At 48.5% G+C, this 21,747-nt stretch overlaps 1 protein-coding gene across 1 annotated transcript in view; it reads left to right on the forward strand.

Annotated features, from left to right (window-relative positions):
- Positions 1-12,238: 12,238 nt before the first annotated feature.
- Positions 12,239-21,747, forward strand: part of MESD (mesoderm development LRP chaperone) — a 10,027-nt gene continuing 518 nt past the window's right edge. The window contains exons 1-3 of the mRNA XM_075345915.1: positions 12,239-12,409; positions 15,062-15,294; positions 19,296-21,747. The exon at positions 19,296-21,747 is cut by the window's right edge and continues 518 nt beyond it. Coding sequence (XP_075202030.1) covers positions 12,269-12,409; positions 15,062-15,294; positions 19,296-19,542 — 621 coding nt within the window. The 5' untranslated portion in view covers positions 12,239-12,268 and the 3' untranslated portion in view covers positions 19,543-21,747. The remainder of the gene's footprint in view (positions 12,410-15,061; positions 15,295-19,295) is intronic.

Below are 21,747 nucleotides of genomic sequence, written 5' to 3' on the forward strand. Positions count from 1 at the left end.
CCATTTCACAGTCACGCCCATATCCACTCCCCATCCACACCCATTCAGCACAAACACGCAGGCAGCCGGCGGGCCTCCAGCACGGACACGCAGGCAGCCGGCGGGCCTCCAGCACGGACACGCAGGCAGCCGGCGGGCCTCCAGCACGGACACGCAGGCAGCCGGCGGGCCTCCAGCACGGACACGCAGGCAGCCGGCGGGCCTCCAGCACGGACACGCAGGCAGCCGGCGGGCCTCCAGCACGGACACGCAGGCAGCCGGCGGGCCTCCAGCACGGACACGCAGGCAGCCACAGTGAGGCGGCCGGTCGCCTTCACAGACAGGCGGCGGGCCGCCCGCACAGAGAGGCGGCCAGCCGCCCGCAGAGAGAGGCGGCCGGCCGCCTTCACAGACAGGCGGCGGGCCGCCCGCACAGAGAGGCGGCCAGCCGCCCGCAGAGAGAGGCGGCCGGCCGCCCACACAATGAGGCGGCGGGCCGCCCGCACAGACAGGCGGCGGGGGGGCGCCCGCACAGACAGGCGGCAGGGGGGCGCCCGCACAGACAGGCGGCAGGGGGGCGCCCGCACAGACAGGCGGCGGGGGGCGCCCGCACAGACAGGCGGCAGGGGGGCGCCCGCACAGACAGGCGGCAGGGGGGCGCCCGCACAGACAGGCAGCAGGGGGGCGCCCGCACAGACAGGCGGCAGGGGGGCGCCCGCACAGACAGGCGGCAGGGGGGCGCCCGCACAGACAGGCGGCGGGGGGCGCCCGCACAGACAGGCGGCGGGGGGCGCCCGCACAGACAGGTGGCGGGCCGACCGCACAGACAGGCGGCCGGCCGACCGCACAGACAGGCTCCGGCCGGGGGTGAGGGGGGAGGGAGGGAAATCAGCGCTGGGGAGATTAGTTTACTGTACCAGCAGCAGCACAGGCAGCGCTCCTCTCTATGCCACGTCTACTAGGATGGTAGGAGGGAAAAGCAGGGAGGCGGAGAGAGAGTGGGTGGGCGGAGCCCGGGAGCCGGCCGTCCCGCCCGTGGCAACGGGACAAACAACGTAAAGCGTGAAAGTCCCGCTGTATCCGGGACGGTTGGGAGGTATGCAGCATGTTAGAATGTGTACATAAGATCCCGCTGGTGGTGGCCGCAGCTTATAGGCCCCAAATCTGGTGACAGGTTCCCTTTAAAGTGAACCTGTCAGGTGCAATATGCACTCAGAGCCAAGAGCAGTTCTGAGTGCATATTGCTAATCCCTGCCTAACCGTCCCTGTATACACTAGCATAGATAAAGAGATCAAGAACAAATATTTTTAAAGATCTTATATCTTATGCTAATGAGCGCGGAGACTAGTCACAAGGGCGTTACTTCACTTGGCTAGTCGGCTCGCATAGCATGTTAGCATGTTATTACGCCCCTGTGTGAGTACTAACACGCTATATGAGCCGACTAGCCAAGTGAAGTAACGCCCTTGGGACTAGTCCCCGCGCTAATTAGCATAAGATATAAGCTCTTTAAAAATACTTTTTCTATAGATGCCTTTATCTATGCTAGTGTATACAGGGACGGTTAGGCAGGGAATAGCAATATACACCCAGAACTGCTCCTGGCTCTGAGTGCAGATTGCACCTGATAGGTTCCCTTTAAAGGGAACCTGTCACCAGAAATTTAGCAAAAAAAATAAAAGATTCCCCTCTGCAGCTCCTGGGATGAATTCTGGAAAGGTTCCTGTTGCTATTGTGCCCCCTTTGAGACCTAAAATAATACTTTATGAAGTCTTACCTTTTTGTATGCAAATCTGTTTTTATGGTCACGGGGGCGGGCTGCCTGGCGTCCGTTATTCCCCCTCCTGCCGTTGTACGCCGTCCCCCATTGCTCATTTCCATACATGAGGACGCCTTCCTCATGTAACTGTCCTCCTGAAGTTTTGTGCATGCCCAGTGCCACTCTCGCGGGAGTAAGCACTGTGCAAAGTGTGAACGCTTTTGAGGTGATTGCGCAGGCGCGAGATTATGGGCGGCGCTGTGATTGTCATCAGCAGCGTCATCCAAGTACCCGCCCATAATCTCGTGCCCGCGCTTCTCACTCTGCCTCCACCGTTATGCGCAAGCACTGGCCATATGAACCACGTTACCTATTACCATGGGCGCGAGATTATGGGCGGCGCTGTGATTGTCATCAGCAAAGTCATCCAAGTACCCGCCCATAATCTCGTGCAAGCAGTAATAGGTAACATGGTTCATATGGCCAGCACTTGCGCATAACGGTGGAGTCAGAGGGAAAAGTGCGGGCACGAGATTATGGGCGGGTACTTGGTTAACGCTGTTGATGACAATCACAGCGCTGCCCATAATCTCGTGCCTGCGCAATCACCTGAAAAAGCGTTCACATGCGCAAAACTTCGGGAGGACAGTTACATGAGGAAGGCGTCCTTGTGTATGTAAATGAGCAATGGGGGACTGCGTAAAGCGGCAGGAGGGGGAATAACGGACGCCAGACAGCCCGCCCCCGTGATCATAAAAACACATTTGCATACAAAAAGGTAAGACTTCATAAAGTATTTTTGTAGGTCTCAAAGGGGGCACAATAACAACAGGAACCTTTCTAGAAGCAGCCCAGGAGCTGCAGAGGGGAATCTTTTACTTGTATTGTGAAATTTCTGCTGACATGTTCCCTTTAACTGGTAGAGGAGCCAGGATAAAGCAGAGCTGAAGCTGTTGGGAAGCTAGGACCCAGCAGCTCTGCTCCACAGGCAGGAGACCACTGATCGGTAATAGAAGCCTGCAGATGTCACTCTGCATAGGTTATTGTCACTGCTATCTGCAGGAGATAAGTGCTGATTGCACGGTCTCCTCAGCTTCCTGATTCCCCGCGTGTCTGCAGCAGTGAGAAGCCGCACACGGGGAATCAGAGAACAGCTGCAGACAAACGCAGGCTCCGGGACTGGGGGGGGTCGGCTCTGGTGCAGGGGGGGGGGGCTCTGCTGCAGGGGGGTCGCTCTGCTGCAGGGGGGTCGCTCTGCTGCAGGGGGTGATTCATACCTCAGCAGCAGTCACAGGAGTAGGTGCGCGCTCGGCTCTGTAATGAATAGTAGAAGGGAGAAACAGCGAGGCGGGGCTACAGTGGGTGGGTGGAGCCGGGATAAACAGCCTCACGGGCGGGAGCCGGGATCAAAGGCTCAGAAGAGGGACTGTCCCGCTGTATCCGGGACGGTTGGGAGGTATGCTGACACCACTCCAGCAGCGTGATCTGCACCACCTCTGGATCAAGTTATCCCAGGCTATATGTCATACCGTATTTCAGCAGGGCTCTGCGGTGCTGCCACACACGCTGCAACATGTGCAGATTCCAATTCCTGCGTGTCGGAACATCGCATTTCCGGCATTTAACTGCCAGACCCTAAGACTTCCGGAGTGATGAAAGTTGTTGAGCTGCTGTGTGCGCACGATGGAAGTGAGCACATAGCGAGCGTGCCCGCTGCACAAGGCCATGTAGGCCGGGATGGTGTTTTAAAAATTGCTGGAGAATTAGGTTCAACACGTGAGCCATACAAGGCACGTGTGTCACATTGCCCTGACGATGGCCCGCAGCCAGGTTTGCATCATTGCCGCACACGGCTGTTAAGTCACCAACGGAGTACGCTCCGTCAATTTGTACTCCGGTCGCCAGGTGACAACGTGTTCCTTTCATGCATAGTGCTGATGATGGGAGAGGAGTCGATGCCAGCGGCGCAGGTGGACGCAGGTTATGCTCACCCACTGGGCTGCATTACCTTGACAGATGCAGAATCTCTGGCTGAATGTAGCTGGTGGGTATCTCACAGATGAAATACCATCATTCAGCTACAACCAATGGGAAGACACCACACCCTTTTTTATGCCCATCCTGTCTGCAGACCACTGCCAGACATAGCTATGAACCTTTGGTTACTTTTACCTCCAGTTCAGTTTTATGATTTTGTGTGCTTGTTACCTGACTACTTTTCCTGCTTGCTGTTTATGTACCTTGTTGGCCGATCCGCATTTCACCTCTGCTTGTTTTCTGATTAAGTCCTGGCCATCCCATTCTGTTCCTGTTTCTCAATTAATGTTTTGACCCTGCCTGACTACTATTCTCTGGAACTGCAGCCTTCCACAGGTATTAATCACCTTGGGCCCTGTGTAATTCCTAATCCCTGTATAGGGGTTAAAGGGTTTCAGGGTTCTAGGGGTCCTGCTTGGTGAGTGGCTTCCCTCTAGCCTATCATTTACAGCCCATCTGAGTGTGTGGATCAAGGAAGGCGTTACACCATGCTCTCTGCAGAAGGCCATGTGGGCCAGGATAGTGCTTTAAAAATTGCTGGACAACCAGGTTCAACACGTGAACCACACAAGGCACGTGTGTCACATTGTCACAGCGAAGGGCCGCACCCATGTTTGCATCATTGTCGCATTCGGCCTTCCCTGGCTGCTGGTTGAGTGGACACAACCATTGATGAAACTCGGTCTCCAGAGCTAACCGTCCACAACTTCTCAGCGGTGTGACTCACATTTCCCATACATTTCAAAGTAAACCTTTGACCGCCTGATGGCATTGAGCTCTGCTGCCAGCATAGTAAGGAGGTGTGTGGTAGTCCTTGTGCGCAGTTACAAGGAAGGGTGGCCTGACCACACAGGGTTTGCGCCAAGGTAGAGGACCCACACGAGGTTGAAGAGGCAGAAGCAGTTTATTAACTTCTACATACAGAAGAAGGATTGACACAACTCGTGGGGACGGCAAGACTTGTACAGCAGACCCTTCTCCATCTCTCCCCACAGTAACCCATTGCCCAGTCAGCGACATGTAACGCCCCGGTCCATGCTTACTGGGCCAATTATCTGTGGTGAAATGCACCCTGTCACACAGAGTTTCTCAAGGAATCAGTGATGTTTAGTGCGACATGCTGGTGTAGCGTGTGCATGCCTTTGTTGGAGAAGGAGTGGCGCCTGGGCATCGGCTCTTGGGGCACTGCGATGGGCATAAGGTCTCAAAAATCCTCGGTTAAAAAGGTTGGAAAGGCAGCATTTTGGTAGCCAACAGTTTCCAGATGCTGAAAGTCAACCTATAAGCCATGTCATGCCCTTCTAAAAGCATGTAAAACACAGTAAGGGGACTCCAACCACAGTGTCCCTCATTGCCACTAATTGGGCCACACACACCCCACTTGACTGGCATCAGTTGACCTTCCATTTTGAAAAAGAAAAAGATGCTTGGCATGAAGCACTCTCAAAAATACGCGTGCCTTTCCCGTCCCCTGGCTGACCCAGGGGAAGAAAAGTCCTCTGAGAGCCATGACTTGTTCATTTTGGTTCTTTTAGAAACACAGCGAGGGGACTCCAACCACAGTCTCCCTCGTTGCCACTAATTGGGCCACACACACCCCACTTGACTGGCATCAGTTGACCCCCCCTTTTGAAAAAGAAAAAGATGCTTGGCATGAAGCACTCTCAAAAATACGCGTGCCTTTCCCGTCCCCTGGATGACCCAGGGGAAGAAAAGTCCTCTGAGAGCCATGACTTGTTCATCTTGGTTCTTTTAGAAACACAGCGAGGGGACTCCAACCACAGTCTCCCTCGTTTCCACTAACTGGGCCACACACACCCCACTTGACTGGCATCAGTTGACCTTCCCTTTTGAAAAAGAAAAAGATGCTTGGCATGAAGCACTCTCAAAAATACGCGTGCCTTTCCCGTCCCCTGGATGACCCAGGGGAAGAAAAGTCCTCTGAGAGCCATGACTTGTTCATCTTGGTTCTTTTAGAAACACAGCGAGGGGACTCCAACCACAGTCTCCCTCGTTTCCACTAACTGGGCCACACACACCCCACTTGACTGGCATCAGTTGACCTTCCCTTTTGAAAAAGAAAAAGATGCTTGGCATGAAGCACTCTCAAAAATACGCATGCCTTTCCCGTCCCCTGGCTGACCCAGGGGAAGAAAAGTCCTCTGAGAGCCATGACTTGTTCATCTTGGTTCTTTTAGAAACACAGCGAGGGGACTCCAACCACAGTCTCCCTCGTTGCCACTAATTGGGCCACACACACCCCACTTGACTGGCATCAGTTGACCCCCCCTTTTGAAAAAGAAAAAGATGCTTGGCATGAAGCACTCTCAAAAATACGCGTGCCTTTCCCGTCCCCTGGATGACCCAGGGGAAGAAAAGTCCTCTGAGAGCCATGACTTGTTCATCTTGGTTCTTTTACAAACACAGCGAGGGGACTCCAACCACAGTCTCCCTCGTTTCCACTAATTGGGCCACACACACCGCACTTGACTGACATCACTTGACCCCCCTTTTCAAAATGAAAAAGATGCTTTGCATGAAGCACTCTCAAAAATACACGTGCATTTCGCCTCCCCTGGCTAACCCAGGGGAAGAAAAGTCCTCTGAGAGCCATGTCCACATTGTCAGTGGACAGACACATGTGCTTATCTGCCAGCAGACCCCCAGCAGCACTGAAGACAGGTTCCGAGAGAACGCTGGCAGCAGGACACGACAAGATCCCCAAGGCGTACGTGGCAAGCTCAGGCAATTTATCAAGATTGGAAGCCTAAAATGAGCAGGGCTCAAGTTGCACAATAATGGAATCGATGTTTCCTTGCATATACTCATATATCTGTGTGTCCTCCTCTTTTTCCTTGTCCAGCTGTTTTGTTTTCGCATGAGTATATGTCCTTGTCACTTTCCCATGTGTTTGTGTTGTGTTGTGAGTTGTTTGTCACCTTTTGGACACCTTTGAGGGTGTTTTCTAGGTGTTTTTCTGTGTTTGTGATTGCCTGCCATTGTTTTCTATGCAGTTCGAGTTCGGTTCGTCGAACGTTCGACGAGCCGAACTCAAACGGGAGCTCCGTTTGGCGAACCGACCTCGAGCCGAACCGGGACCGGTTCGCTCATCTCTACTCCTGACTGCCATGACTTTGCCATTGGTATACTGCAGTCATGTTCCGGTGAGTCAATGGGTGTCGTGAGTCTCGTGATCAGACGCCTTCCACTTTTTGCAACCTTTTAAATGCAGTTGCCACAATTGATAGAGAAGAGCTAAAACGAGTAATGAAGTGAGGCTTGCAAGGAAGACCAAAAGCAATAAAAAAAAAAGATTTTTGGGGTATGTAAAAAGAAAAGTCAAAGACACAATAGGATTTTTACAGGATGAAAAGGGTAAAATGGCCAAAAATGATGTTAAGAAGGTCAAACTTTTATATTACTATTTTGCATTTGTGTTTTCTAAGAAAACAAATCTAATATCAACTGATCTTCACTGTGCTATGGAAGGAATAAAATTGAGATGGTGAGGGAACACGTAGCTAATTTAAATCTCCAGATCCAGATGAATTACATTCTAGGGGACTGAAAGAGATAGCAGAGGAAATAGCAGAACCACTAGCCAAAATCTTTGAAACTTCCTGGAGAACAGGAGAAATCCTAGAAGACTGGAGAAGGGCAAATGTCCCTATCTTCAAAAAAAAGGAAAGACGATGAAGCCAGGAAATTACAGGCCAGTGAGTCTTGCTTCTATACCAGGAAAGATCTTTGAACAAATTATTACACAGCATGTATGTAAGTACTTGGATAACAATACAGTAATTAACCAGAGCCAGCATGGGTTTGTAACAAAAAAGTCATGCCTGACTAATCTAATTTATATCATGGTGGACATGACTTATGAGATTAAGTTGATTTTGATAAAAGTCCTCGCCACACAATTCAGATTTGACTAGTCTATGCTGAGCTCAACAAAGAGACTAACCTGCCAGGGATACATTACCTAACTATCAAATGGTGTTTGGGAACAAGGTTCTTAACAAAAATTATGAGATGGCTGTTCAAAGCTGAAGTATTATTGATTACGTAGTAGAGAAAGTGTAGGGAGACAGTTTTCCCCAAGAAAGTGCAGTTTCTGCATCTTAGAAAATAAGTCTTTCAAATTAGCACCACATTACATTTAAAGGGAATCTGTCAGCAGGTTGTTGCTTTGTAATCTGGCAGCAGCAAGAGGGTTAGTTACAGTTTTCTTTGCTGAAGATCTAGCAGAGATAAGATGTTGAACTCAGTTTTCTGAGTACATTGTATAGTGAAAGAGAGCTGCTAATCAGTGGTTGGGGTGTGGTTGTTCTTCAATAATAATCTCTTGCTGATAAAACACTGATTGAATTGAAACAGCAAAACAGCCCATTAAGGGACACATCACTGGAATCAGGCTCTCTTCTGCTACAGTATGGTGCTCTCAGATTATATGATAAAAACCTGCTGATAGATTCCCTTTAAGCCCTAATTCATCAAGATTGGCGTTTAAGGCCCTGTGCCCGCGCTGTGTATTTTGACAGATTTTGCCGCAGATTTTTTAAATCTGCAGCAAACTCTGCATGTCCATTGTGAAGCCAGCAAAGTCTATGAGAATTCAGAATTGCTGTGCCCACGTTGAGTATTTTTCCCTTGTGTATTTGGTGCTGATTTTTTTCTGCACCAAATCAGCACCAAATACTCAAGAAAAAAAATAAGCAACGTGGGCACGGTACTTCTGAATTCTCATAGACTTTGCTGGCTTCACAATGGAAATGCAAATTTTGCTGAAGATTTCTGAAAATACGCGTCAAAACTACACAGCGTGGGCACTGGGCCTAACACCGATTTTGATGAATGCGAGGCACCGGGCTCTTAATGAATCAGGAGGGGTGGGAAGGTGTGTGTGTGAGTCTCAGGGACTAGAGGGAGATTTGTGGTGAAAAGAACGTGCTCCTCCTAGTGATTTTGACAAACTGGGTCAGCACACCATGTTGTGCTCCTGTCCTGTCCCAGTGTGAAAACGATAAGGGTTCGTGCCCATGATCCACACAGGCTGCGTTCTCCTGTGGAGACGTGAGTGCTCTCCGCAGGGGAACACGCCTCCCGTGCCCACGATCAGGGTTCGGGGCGCTGCAGACTTTAGCTGTGGTCTCCAGCTAAGAATACAAACTGACATGCTGCAGCTCGGAAAGCGGTCAGTTTACATTGCGGAGAAAAAAAAGCACAATGGGAAGGAGATTTCTATAAATGCTATCCCCTGTGCTTGTACTGTACAACGCCTCATCCAAAACACTGCGGACACTGATCTGGCCTTGGTGACTGGTTGGTATACAGATCACATTGTGATGGCCAACCCTAAATAAGTCTTGGAAAACCCCTTTAAAAATTCTACATGATGGCTTGAATCCTTCATCTTAGGCCCCCTTCACACGTCCGTGAAACACGTGCGTGTTTGTTCCGTTCCCGTATATACCGGAGACACGGACAAACATGCACCAATGTTAATCTATGATTGTGGTCACGCGTGCGTTATTTCATTATGTCCGTGTGGGCGTGTCCGTGATCCGTATGTGTTTGCGTTTTGCACGGATGCATGTCCGTTATCTGCACGGAGCACGCACACGTGGACACAATGAAAGTCTATGGGTATGTGCACACACGTTTCGTAAACACGTATGCATCTACCTATAGTCCGTGTCTGTTTGGTGTTTTTATTTCTAGTGATGTCGGCCATTCTTTCTATTTCTGTGTATGTCGGTCAATCTCCCTGAGTCCGTCGGTCGGTCTCTCTGTCTCTCTGTCGGTCTCTCTGTCTGTCTGTCCCTCTCTCACAGTCTGTCGGTCAGTTTCCCCCCCTCTCTCATACTTACCGTTCCCCGGTCTCCGGCGCGGCGCTGCACGGCATTCACACTGCTGCGGCGGCTTTTACTATTTTGAAAAAGCCGGCCGCTCATTAAACAATCTCGTACTCCCTGCTTTCCCCGCCCACCGGCGCCTATGATTGGTTGCAGTGAGACACTCCCCCACGCTGAGTGACAGGTGTCTCACTGCACCCAATCACAGCAGCCTGTGGGCGTGTCTATACTGTGCGGTAAAATAAATAAATAAATAATTAAACAAAACGGCGTACGGTCCCCCCCCATTTTAATACCAGCCAGATAAAGCCATACGGCTGAAGGCTGGTATTCTCAGGATGGGGAGCTCCACGTTATGGGGAGCCCCCCAGCCTAACAATATCAGTCAGCAGCCGCCCAGAATTGCCGCATACATTAGATGCGACAGTTCTGGGACTGTACCCGGCTCTTCCCGATTTGCCCTGGTGCTTTGGCAAATCGGGGTAATAAGGAGTTAATGGCAGCCCATAGCTCCCACTAAATCCTAGATTAATCATGTCCGGCGTCTCCCCGAGATTCGTTTCATGATTAATCTGTAAGTGACAGTAAATAAACACACACACCTGAAAAATCCTTTATTAGAAATAAAAAACACAAACATATACCCTGATTCAACAATTTAATCAGCCCGAAAAAGCCCTCCATGTCCGGCGTAATCCAGGATGGTCCAGCGTCGCTTCCAGCTCTGCTGCATGGAGGTGACAGGAGCTGCAGCACACACAGCCGCTCCTGTCAGCTCCACACAGCTAATGAAGACAGCCGCGCGATCAGCTGAGCTGTCACTGAGGTTATCCGCTGTCACTGGATCCAGCGTTGACAGCGGGTAACCTCAGTGACAGCTCAGCTGATCGCGCGGCACTCTTCATTAGCTGCGTGGAGCTAACAGGTGCGGCGGTGTCTTCTGCAGCTCCTGTCACCTCCATGCAGCAGAGCTGGATGCAACGCTGGACCTCCGTGGATTACGCCGGACATGGAGGGCTTTTTCAGGCTGATTAAATTGTTGAACCAAGGTATATGTTTGTGTTTTTTATTTCTAATAAAGGATTTTTTCGGGTGTGTGTGTTTATTTACTGTCACTTACAGAATAATCATGGAAGGAATCTCGGGGAGACGCCTGACATGATTAATCTAGGATTTAGTGGCAGCTATGGGCTGCCATTAACTCCTTATTACCCCGATTTGCCAAAACACCAGGGTAAATCGGGAAGAGCCGGGTACAGTCCCAGAACTGTCACATATAATGTATGCGGCAATTCTGGGCGGCTGCTGACTGATATTGTTAGGGTGGGGGGCTCCCCATAACGTGGAGCTCCCCATCCTGAGAATACCAGCCTTCAGCCGTATGGCTTTATCTGGCTGGTATTAATATTGGGGGGGACCGCACGCCGTTTTTTTTAATTATTTATTTATTTATTTTACTGCACAGTATAGACACGCCCACCGGATGCTGTAATTGGGTGCAGTGAGACACCTGTCACTCAGCGTGGGGGCGTGTCTCACTGCAACCAATCATAGGCACCGGTGGGTGGGGAAAGCAGGGAATACGAGATTTTTTAATGAGCGGCCGGCTTTTTCAAAATAGTAAAAGCCGCCGCAGCAGTGTGAATGCTGTGCAACGCCGCGTCGGTGATCGGGGATCGGTGAGTATGAGAGAGGGGGGGAAACTTCAGTCACTCGGGGGATTAGCGGTCACCGGTGAATCCTTCACAGGTGACCGCTAATCAGTATACGGCACACAGACAGAGCCGCGGTATGAGGATGAAGTCGGGTGAAGTTCACCCGAGTTCATTCTCATCGCGCAACTCTGTCTGCTGTCAGCCGACATTTATAAACGACATTGTGCATCACACACACGGACATTCCACACGGACATTGCACACGGACATTCCACGTACACATACACGGTCACTCCACACGCACACACAGACGTTCTATACACAAACACGGCTAGCATACGCAATTCACACTGATGCCACACGGACCATAAAAATGGACACAAAAACGGGACACGGACCCGAAAAATGGCCCGTAACACACGTGCGTGTTTTTCACGGACGTGTGAAGGGGGCCTTAGAGGAAGATGGCAGACGGCGCTGATACTGCTGATGTCCTGGTAATACTTGGGTTTGGGTGTGGACACAATTGGAGTCTTACATTCGGCTGCTCTGGCGCCCTTTGTTTAGCTAGGCTGAGTAATACAAAGAGCCTCACTTATCAAACAGCAACGTATCACAGGACAGCTTTCACTTCATTACAGCAGTATAAGGAATGTAAGCTACATTTTGATTGATTTTGCTAATACACTAGATTTATAGAGAGCTAATGTATCGCTGTTGCTTCTATTACAGCGCCAGTAGAAAAAAAGATCCGAAAAATTGTCGCCTGTAGTAGTAAAGAATGGCAAAAGCCAGAAAATGCCCACATCAAAAATGGACGGCACGTTCACCAATCAGAGGAGAGAACAAGCGTCGTTCGGTCATTGGTTCCTTTACTCACATTCAGCCAATCAGCGCTGGCTGTAGCACATCTGGCTCCTCCTCTCGGCGTCTGTGGTACGGATGGCTCTGGAGTGCGCATGTCCGCTGATTGTGGACGGTGATGGCGGCTGTCAGTATGAGCGGGCTGTGTGTGTGCCTGCTGCTGGTCCTGAGTCTCACAGCAGCTGCAGAAGACAAGAAGAAGAAAGATATCCGGGACTACAATGACGCCGACATGGCCCGGCTGCTGGAGCAGTGGGAGGTGAGGCTGTGAATGAATGAGGCTCAGCCTGAGGGGGCAGTGCTGGAGGCGCCGACCCTCTGCCCACCAGGGCCACCGCCATTGATAGCTCCTCCTGGCAGACACTAGTGGCCTGGACCAGATCTCCAGGCTCTCATTATGGCTGTGGTCAGGGCTTCGATGATGTGTTGCTGTGTTGCTATTAGCAACCAGGACAATATTACTATTGGACAATTTCCTGTCCGTGAATGTGAACGTTCTTATTTCTATTCACTGACTGCAAAGCTGGGCAGGGCTGGTGGTGATCTCAGCTGTGCTTATCACATGTGACCCTGCCCATGCCCAGTCCACATACACCCATACACCCGCCGGGCCCATAGGGTCTCTGGCAGGTTCCGGCATTAGGGCTCCTGGTGTCAGATGCCATTGCCTACGAGTGCCAAGGTGAGAGCCGGACTGTGTATATGGACTATATAGTATATACCGGATAAAGCACATAGGAGCAATGAAGAAATGTACCAGGCAGCGATCGTTCCGCTAGGCTCAGAAGATCTAGTATCATAGTACTAAGTCCATTGAGTTCATCCTGTAACCTAATACGCTGATCCAGAGGAAAGCGAAAACCCCATGGGGCGGATAAAAAATTCCTTCCCACCTCCAGATACATATATATGATGACTGTATTGTCAGCAATCTGCCAGTGACCATAATGAGGGGCGGAAGATATACTGTGGAGATAAAGAAGCGCAATAGGGTCTTACCCCAGTAGCAATAGGGGAGAGAGAGATATGGTATTACTCACCTATAGGGGTTGTGACAGTCACAACACCTATACCAGCATATATGTAGGTAATTCCAAGCCACGGCAGCGGTCCCTCGGTTGGCAGATAACAGAGAGTAGTAGAATGAGGGTTTCCAGGCCGCGCCAATGACCAGCCGATATTAGGATGTTAGATTAATGTTGCTTTTATTCCAATGTACAGGTCTACGCGTTTCGGAAGGCACCCCTTCCTTCTTCAGGACCACATGGCAAGAAAACATAAAATCACTAAATTATGTTTTCTTGCCATGTGGTCCTGAAGAAGGAAGGGGTGCCTTCCGAAACGCGTAGACCTGTACATTGGAATAAAAGCAACATTAATCTAACATCCTAATATCGGCTGGTCATTGGCGCGGCCTGGAAACCCTCATTCTACTACTCTCTGTCATAATGAGGGGCGGGCAGTGACAGGGCACGAGATCGATCTGTGAATCTCCTCACTTATAATGCATGATGTATTTATTCAGTTATGATGTACCTATCAGGGCTCATTCAGACGAATGTGCTGTCCATATACTGACCACATACAGGCGGCTCACTGACCAATGTAAGTCAGTGTGGGAGTTCACATGAAGCCTTACATACAGACCGATGATCTGCGTGTCAAATATTGCAGTATGCACCACATCTAACAAATCAAATACAGGTTACCATCCACATGACGTCTGTTGTTTTATAGAGTTGATCGAACCTGCCAAAAACCGGCATCGGCGGATCACTGCCAGATTTTAAAAAGAGTCTGATCCCCTCCGGAATCCCGTGCCCATATAAGTCAAAGGGGACCAGAATCCGGAGATTAAAAACGTTTGTGAGGGGGGTAGGAGTGAGCGCGACATACTCACAGAGGCTGTGTCATGGCGGCAAACTCTTTCCGGGTCACACTTTTCCCTTTTGGAGCCGACCTTTCAATACTCACTACTTTGCCCGCCCAGCGGCGCATGTAATTGGTTGCTTTTAGACGCGGCCCACCCTGAGTGGCAGTGTGTCAGCTGATTGCAACCAATCACAGGCGGCAGGACGGGCGGGGAGAGCAGTGTATCCCTCACAAGCGTGACTCCGGCTTTTTTTTTTTTTAAAAAAAAAACACAGCGTGTGGTCCCCCCCCCCCCCCCTAATTTTCATCCCCAGCCATGATGACGCTGGCTGGGGGCTGGTATTCTCGGCCCGCAGCTGCCCAGTATTGCCGCATCTATTAGGTGTGACTATCCCGGTGCATTACTGGCCCTTCCCATGGCATAATGCGTTGCCAATCGGGGTAATAAGGGGTTAATAACAGCGCACAGCTGCTACTAAACCCTAGGTTTGTGATGGCACAGGCGTCTATGAGATACCTGCATCACACTAACCTGTAAATGACAGTAAATCAGCACAGACACAGAAAAATCCTTTATTTAGAATAAAGTACAAAACGCGCCATCCTTCATCAACCAATCACAGACGAGCGGATGACTGGTGGGTGGGGAAAACACGGAAACCTGTGTGTATACATGCACAGTACAGGAAGTGAATGCGCGACACGGAAGCAGTGTGCTGCCATGACACCGAGTCTCGGTAAGTATGAAACTCTCACTTATTTCTTCTTTTATTTTTACTTTAATTGCCGAATCCGGATCGTGCACCTGGAATCCAGGTGTTTGTTTTGTGTTTTTTTTTTTTTTTTTTTTTACATGATTACCATAGTAAAGTGTATTTGGCCTATTATGTTAAATTGTCAACTTAAATAAGACATACTGCGGTCCTGCGTCTGACATATTGATGGCCTATGGATGATGTACTAATGACGATATGGAAAAAAAAACTGATATTGCAATTGTTCCAGCCTTACTGTTTACTGTTTTTTTTTTTTTCCTCAGAAAGATGATGACATAGAGGAAGGAGACCTTCCCGAACACCTGAGAAAACCTGCCCCAGTGGACTTCTCAAAGCTTGATCCTAAGAACCCAGAGAGCATCTTGCAGATGACCAAGAAGGGAAAGACCATAATGATCTTTGCGACTGTATCTGGAAACCCCACAGAGAAGGAGAGTGAGGAGATCACGAGCTTGTGGCAGGGCAGCCTGTTCAATGCCAACTATGACATTCAGAGGTGATTGGGAGGGTTTATGGAGGATCTTACCATTTCTAGCTAGACATCGACTAAGTTGGTCACATATGTACACAAATATCATCTGGATTCTGAATTCTTAGCCTTCAAAGCCCTAATGGTTTTGTTTTTCTTTAGCTTGGTGCCGGTCAGTAGCTTCCCGATTACAGTGTGTGGTGGCTGGTGGATGTGAATCCACTCTGGTACGGGCCAGCCTTACCCTGGAGGGGTGTGATTAGGTGGCTACCTGGTTTTCACCTGATGATGTTCGGCTTGAGTTGCATGAATTCGCCAGGTGGTACTCCAGGGCAGTCCCCCAGGCCTGCAGCAGCTGACAGAAGGCTCAGGGTGCAGGAGACTGACCAGGTTTCTGGGTTTTGCCTTGTCTGACAGTCTAAGGCTATGTGCGCACTAGAGCTTTTCACCCGCGGATTTACCCGCGGATTTGCCGCGGAAATTTCTTGAGAAATGTCTGCAATCTTTGTGCAGACATTTCCCAGCAAATTCTATGGAAAAAAAAAATAGCTGTGCGCACTGGTGCGGATTTTTCTCAAGAAATTTCCGCGAGAAGAATTTCTCGAGAAACTTTCTTGAGAAAATGAACATGTCCATTATTTCCGCAGGTACCCTGCGGATTTCGGCAGTACAGCCTGCAGAAATCCGCAGGGAACCACCCGCGGGAAAATCGCTGCAAATCCGCGTCAAATCCGCATGCGGATTTGGTGCGGATTTTTTCCGCAGGTCCGGAAATCTTTCACTGGCAGAAGTTTCTCAAGATATTTTCTTGAGAAACTTCACATCTCTAGTGCGCACATAGCCTAAGGATGGGAAAAACAGCACAGGAGCAGTACACATAGGTTGAGGTCAGGATAAACAGGAGTGAAAAAACAGAGACCAAACAAAAGAACCCTGAGGAGAATAGACAAAGACAATCTACTTAAGATCAGGCACCTGTGTGGAGGGAGGATCTGCCTGATACCAAGTGCTGGAAGGGGATAGACTGGGTAATTAGTACTTAGCAGGACGTAGGCCATACAAATTACTGCAGAGTTTTGCCATGCACCCTTATAGCCAGGAGGAGACTCGTCAGCAACAGGCAGATGCAACAGATCCTGGACAGCTGCATGAGAAAGCTCAGCAAGCTGTTCAGGCACAGGACGGTGCTGCAGTGAGTATGACAGCGCAATCCAGCCATGTGAAGAAACTGTGTGACACCGTGAAATGATAAAGCTAGGTCAGTCACTTTTAAGCCTTTTGCACCATAGTCCCTTGATATGCTGCATGTATTTTCCAGACTGCTAAACCCTGTAAATGAATCTAGCCTGGTGTGGACTCTGCGAAATAGTGTCTGGTTATTTCTGAGATTTATCCGGTTCTACAGTGCTTGTACACTACTTGGACAACCCCTTCTCAATCACTGATTGCCCCCATTAAAAAACACTTATACTCAGCTTCAGCATCGTTCCAGCCGTGTCAGCAATCGCACTCTTGGGGCTCACGTGGCATTGTTACATTATGCGAGCCCCGCGGCCAGTCAGTGCCAGCTTTACTGTCCCTGCCTCTAGATCATACCAGACCAATCAAACATAAAGAGGAAGTCCAGAGCTTCCGCTGTCCACTGACTTTCACTTGATGTTTGTTACATCCGAAGGCAGAGAGAGTAAATGTAGCGTTGATTGGTCGCGGGGCTCACATGATGTAATAATGTTATGTGATCCTCGAGAGAGGAAGTGCAAATGTCAAGGGAGAAATTTAGGTGACGATAGCTAATGGTATCTTCATTCAGAGTAACCAGAGGCATGGATCGAATTAGCTAGATATCTGCGCAGATATTACTGAATCAGACAATGATCACACAAAACGTGTTCACCATATGAGCCAATGTCATGGATTGGACTCGTGTATTGAAAAAGACTCAATTATACAGAATGCAACATTGACCTTGAAACTAGAATAGGGAGTATTCGACTCCCCAGTTTTTCCCAGTATGTTATAAAATACCTCTCTGCTAATTATTCCTTTTTTCTGTGTGTGAAACCACTGATAAGGCTCCCAAATAACTTAATGAATATTGTTATGATTCGGAACCATGGAAGACCACCATAAATCATTGGTAAAAGGTGACAAGAGCATTGGCAACTAATCTGGCCGCCATCCTCTTACTGACCATCAACACTAGAAGTAGCCGAGGGGTGAACTAACATCCTGTGCACTGTGAACCCAGCCGGAGAACTAGCTATCCTAAAGGAAGGCAAGATGTATAACTCTCTGCCTCAGAAAATAGATAAAGAATAGCAAGCCCCCCCACATTCAAGGACTGCGGTGATATAGGAAAACACAATACACAGATAGATGATAGGAATAGCAAAGGTGAGGCCCCCACTAACTAAATGGGACAGGATAGGAAAGGGACTGATGGTGGCCAGAGAAAAACCCTACAAAAATCCAAGAACCTGATAGTATAAAAAGCCCTCAGATCGCTGGATCTGCACTCCGTCCTATACCAGGCGCTCTTGTCATACCAATGAACAGAAAGCAGGAAGAATTACAAATTCAAGAAGCAACAAACACGTGGACTAATAGGAGCAATACTCCAAACATAGCTGCAGGGAGTTTCCCAACTAAGCAACAGAGAGGGAAGATCCCTGCATGAAAATAAACTGAAAACAACCACAGCAAATGACAAACTCAGATAAGAGTAAAAGAACCAAGCAAAGAGCAAAGCACTTATCTGGGGTAGATGTGGTCTGGAGCAGTATGAAGCAGGCTGGTGAACAAAGAACAACTGACATCCGGCATATCCTACTATCAGACCAGGGTTTAAATAGGCAGATAATTAGCAATGGAAACACCCATTGCACAATACACCTGGGCTGTCCAAACCATTCCTGGCCACAAGAGGGAGCCTCACAGCGGCAAAAGCACAACTGACATTCACAACAGAATATCTCCCTTGTTCTTCTGTACCTTGGTTAACTCTGTCTTGTATATACAGTTTAGAATCATATTATGGCGTCTGTGCAATTGTCATATAGACACACAGATAATTATGCTACTACATCTATATTTTGATTATTTACATACACAGATAATCTTATTACATTTGAACAAACAATTTATAGCCTAGGCTACCTTCACACAAACCCTTTTGGAACGGCGGAGGTGACTGTTTTATTTTAATGGAGGCAAACCTAGTGATTGAGAAGGGGTTGTTCCGAGTAGTGGACATCCCCTTTACGTGGTTCGGCTGATACTGCAGTGGAGACTCATGGCGGGATGCATGCATTGTCAGCAGGTATTATGCACTCATCCTAAATATTAGAATAGGACACAAGCACAATACCTGCTGCCCGTGCAGTCATCCTGGCCAGCAGGTGCCTGATCTGGCATTATCTAGACACCATGAACGTTTTATTGCGCCCTTTGCTGTGAGTAATGGCCACACTTATTTATATGTTGCTGTGCAATTATGGATATGAAGGGTCCGCTGCTGTCCCTCTACCATCAGTGATACATTAATGACTTGATGTGCCAAGTTTTAACTTTCCAGGCAATGCGAGATGTCATCAATCTGCAGTATTGCACTGTACTTAATAACATGAAAAGTCGCCTCCTGCCTGTGATTTAGCAACTTCTCTCCATCAAGATGGCTGCGACAAACAGTCAATTACAGGCATAGGCAGGTAGAGAAGTCATCGTGTCTCCTCTCGGACTTGTACTCCCAACTGCCAGCGTAAAGTACAGTGCAGATCTGCAGATTAATGAAACCACATTCTCACAGAGGAAAGCATAAAGTGAAGCAATTGCATCCCTGTGTGCTGTATATCTAGCTCAGGTGGGCCAGTTACCTGCCGACAGGACATCTGTCCTCACCAGCTCTTTTGTGATTACCATTCATTTTCATGGCAGTTACATACAATGATTCTTAGGATTAGATCAGGACCTGGTCGTCTTCATTTCTTCTGAGATCAGCATGTATGTAATATTTCTTTGCTTCACTATAGGTTTATGGTAGGACCAAACCGAGCCATCTTTATGCTGCGTGATGGTGGCTATGCCTGGGAAGTGAAGGACTTCCTTGTGGGCCAGGACAGATGTGCAGACGTGACACTGGAAGGACAGGTGTACCCGGGAAAGGGCGGAGATGGCAGTGCAAAAGCCAAAAACTTAAGCAAACCAGAGAAAAAGAAAAGTAACAACAAAAAGTCTTCTACAGATACAAACAGAGCCTCTGCTAAGGAAGATTTATGACCGTGCCCCGAGGTTCAGACTCTAAGGACACCTATGCTTTTCTTACAGCTGTAGAGCCGTACATGAGCAAAGCGAATGTGGCTGACTCCTGGATCCCGGATCAGTCGTACATAGGAAAATGTTTTGCAGACGTCGACCATACGTGAGACCTCGTTTTGTCCTTTTAAACACCGTTGTGGACTGATCTTTAATTTTTCAGTAAGGCAAGAATTGTATAGACGCTGCTGACATCCCCTTGCGTTTTCCTCCGATCATGCCATGTATGACTCCTGTACATGTATACATTAGGCCAGCGTACAAAAACCAGGCCCTTGTGCAGCCAGATAATGTCCATTATATAATTATTGATTTCCTTTTGATTTAGTTATGGATGGCACAGATGAGACAATGCTGCTTTATAAGTTACCATAAAATCTTCATATTTTTCTCTAATACGGTGAAGAATTTTCCAATTTTTTTTTTTTTTTTTTTAATAACTGCGGAGTAGAGATGAGCGGACCCTAGGTTTGGTGGTCATACTGAACACAGATTTTACAAAATGAACAGTTCGGAGATTAGGTGCTTTACGTGTGCTGACCACCAGAGCGCGCATCACTGTGCTCGGGTACGCTCGGTACGAGCTGCTTGTACTGCATGATCAGATGTAAAAAAAAAAAAATGGAAAAAACTCCAATCGCTGACGTCCATTGGGGTTCAGGTAAAGTGTGAATCCCGAACCAAACTTTATCTACAGTCCGTCTGCTTGCACCGAACCTCCACGGGTCCGCTCATCTCTACTGCTCAGTTTTCTCCTAATATTGTGCTTTGTGCTGCAGTATCAGGCTTTCTGGATTAGAGGATGCCCGTTTAAAACCATTTCAATGTACTTAGATTTTTATGACATTTGTTCATATGTTTCCCAGAGCAAGCTGCAGCAAAGTCTGAGACCTTCTGGGCAGTTAATGTGTAAAGTTACATCAGGACAAATGGCTAATCTGCTAGTGACACAGCTGAACGCTTCCCTGCACTGCTAGAAACTAGATAGGCAGGATGCACAGTTGGTGTGTGGTTTTTTTTTTTGTTGTTTTTTCTTCCCTTCTCTTCTTCATAAAGGAGTTTGGTCTGATTCTTTGTTACACTCCAGATTTCTTTTTCAGTGCTAAAGCGGGTTGTCCCATTTCACAGATTTAGTCCATAGGTTCAGGGACCTTTAAAATAACAAACTAAGCTTTTATTCACCCTCCCAGCAAAGTAGAGGGCACGAGCCACTGAACTTAGTGATTGGCCGCAGTGTTGTCAATCTGATGTCACGCTGCAGCCAGTCAACAAAAGACTGGAGTAGCAGCACAGCGGCAGTGTTGGCTTTTTTTTTTTTTTGCTTTTTTTTATGTTTTTCCTTGCTTATTTTAATCAATAAATGCAAGGAGAGAACATCCCAGCAAAGTCTATGAGAATGCTGATTTGCTGTGTGCACGCGGCTTCTTTTGTCCTTGCAGATTTGTTGCTGAAAAAAGAAGATTCATGTGAATAGTTTCTGCATTTTTTTTTTTCTGCGTTTGTATAATCCCCTGCAATGCTTTATCACTACAGTGGATTATAGCGCAGCCCTTCGCCTCACACACCGTGCATACAGCATGATGTGTGAGGCTCTCTGTAGATCAGTAACTCTGGGTCATCATGGTGACCACTCAGGGTTACTATGGCAGTGATCAGGTCCCTGTGATTACATTACAGGGACCTGATCGCCAGCAAGAGGTAAGTGATTCCTCTCCCTGCCTCCTGAATGCTGCGATCGCAGTATTTAGGGGGGGTTAAACTGCGGGGAACAGTGCGAGGTCCGCTTTTGGCAGTGAATCTCGGAGCCCCGGCTGGAGGACAGCACCTGAAACACACCCCCCCCCCCAATCGCCATGACTGAAAAAAAAAAACAGAAAAAAAAATGCGCAAATGCAATAAAAAAATGAGCCTTTTTTTCTGCTAGAACATGCTTTTTTATGTGCAGAGAAGAAGCACGTGAAAAAGCAATGTAGGCAGGCACATAGCCTTAGGGGTACTTTGCACGCTGCAACATCGCTACTGCGATATCGTCGGGGTCAAATCGAAAGTGACGCACATCCGGCGTCGGTAACGACGTCGCAATGTGTAAAGCCTAGATGTGCCGATAAACGATCGCAAAAGCGTCGTAAATCGGTGATCTGTGTAGTGTAGGTCATTTTCATAATGTCG

Source organism: Anomaloglossus baeobatrachus, chromosome 4, assembly GCF_048569485.1.
Source record: "Anomaloglossus baeobatrachus isolate aAnoBae1 chromosome 4, aAnoBae1.hap1, whole genome shotgun sequence".
Classification (NCBI taxonomy): Eukaryota; Metazoa; Chordata; class Amphibia; order Anura; family Aromobatidae; genus Anomaloglossus; species Anomaloglossus baeobatrachus.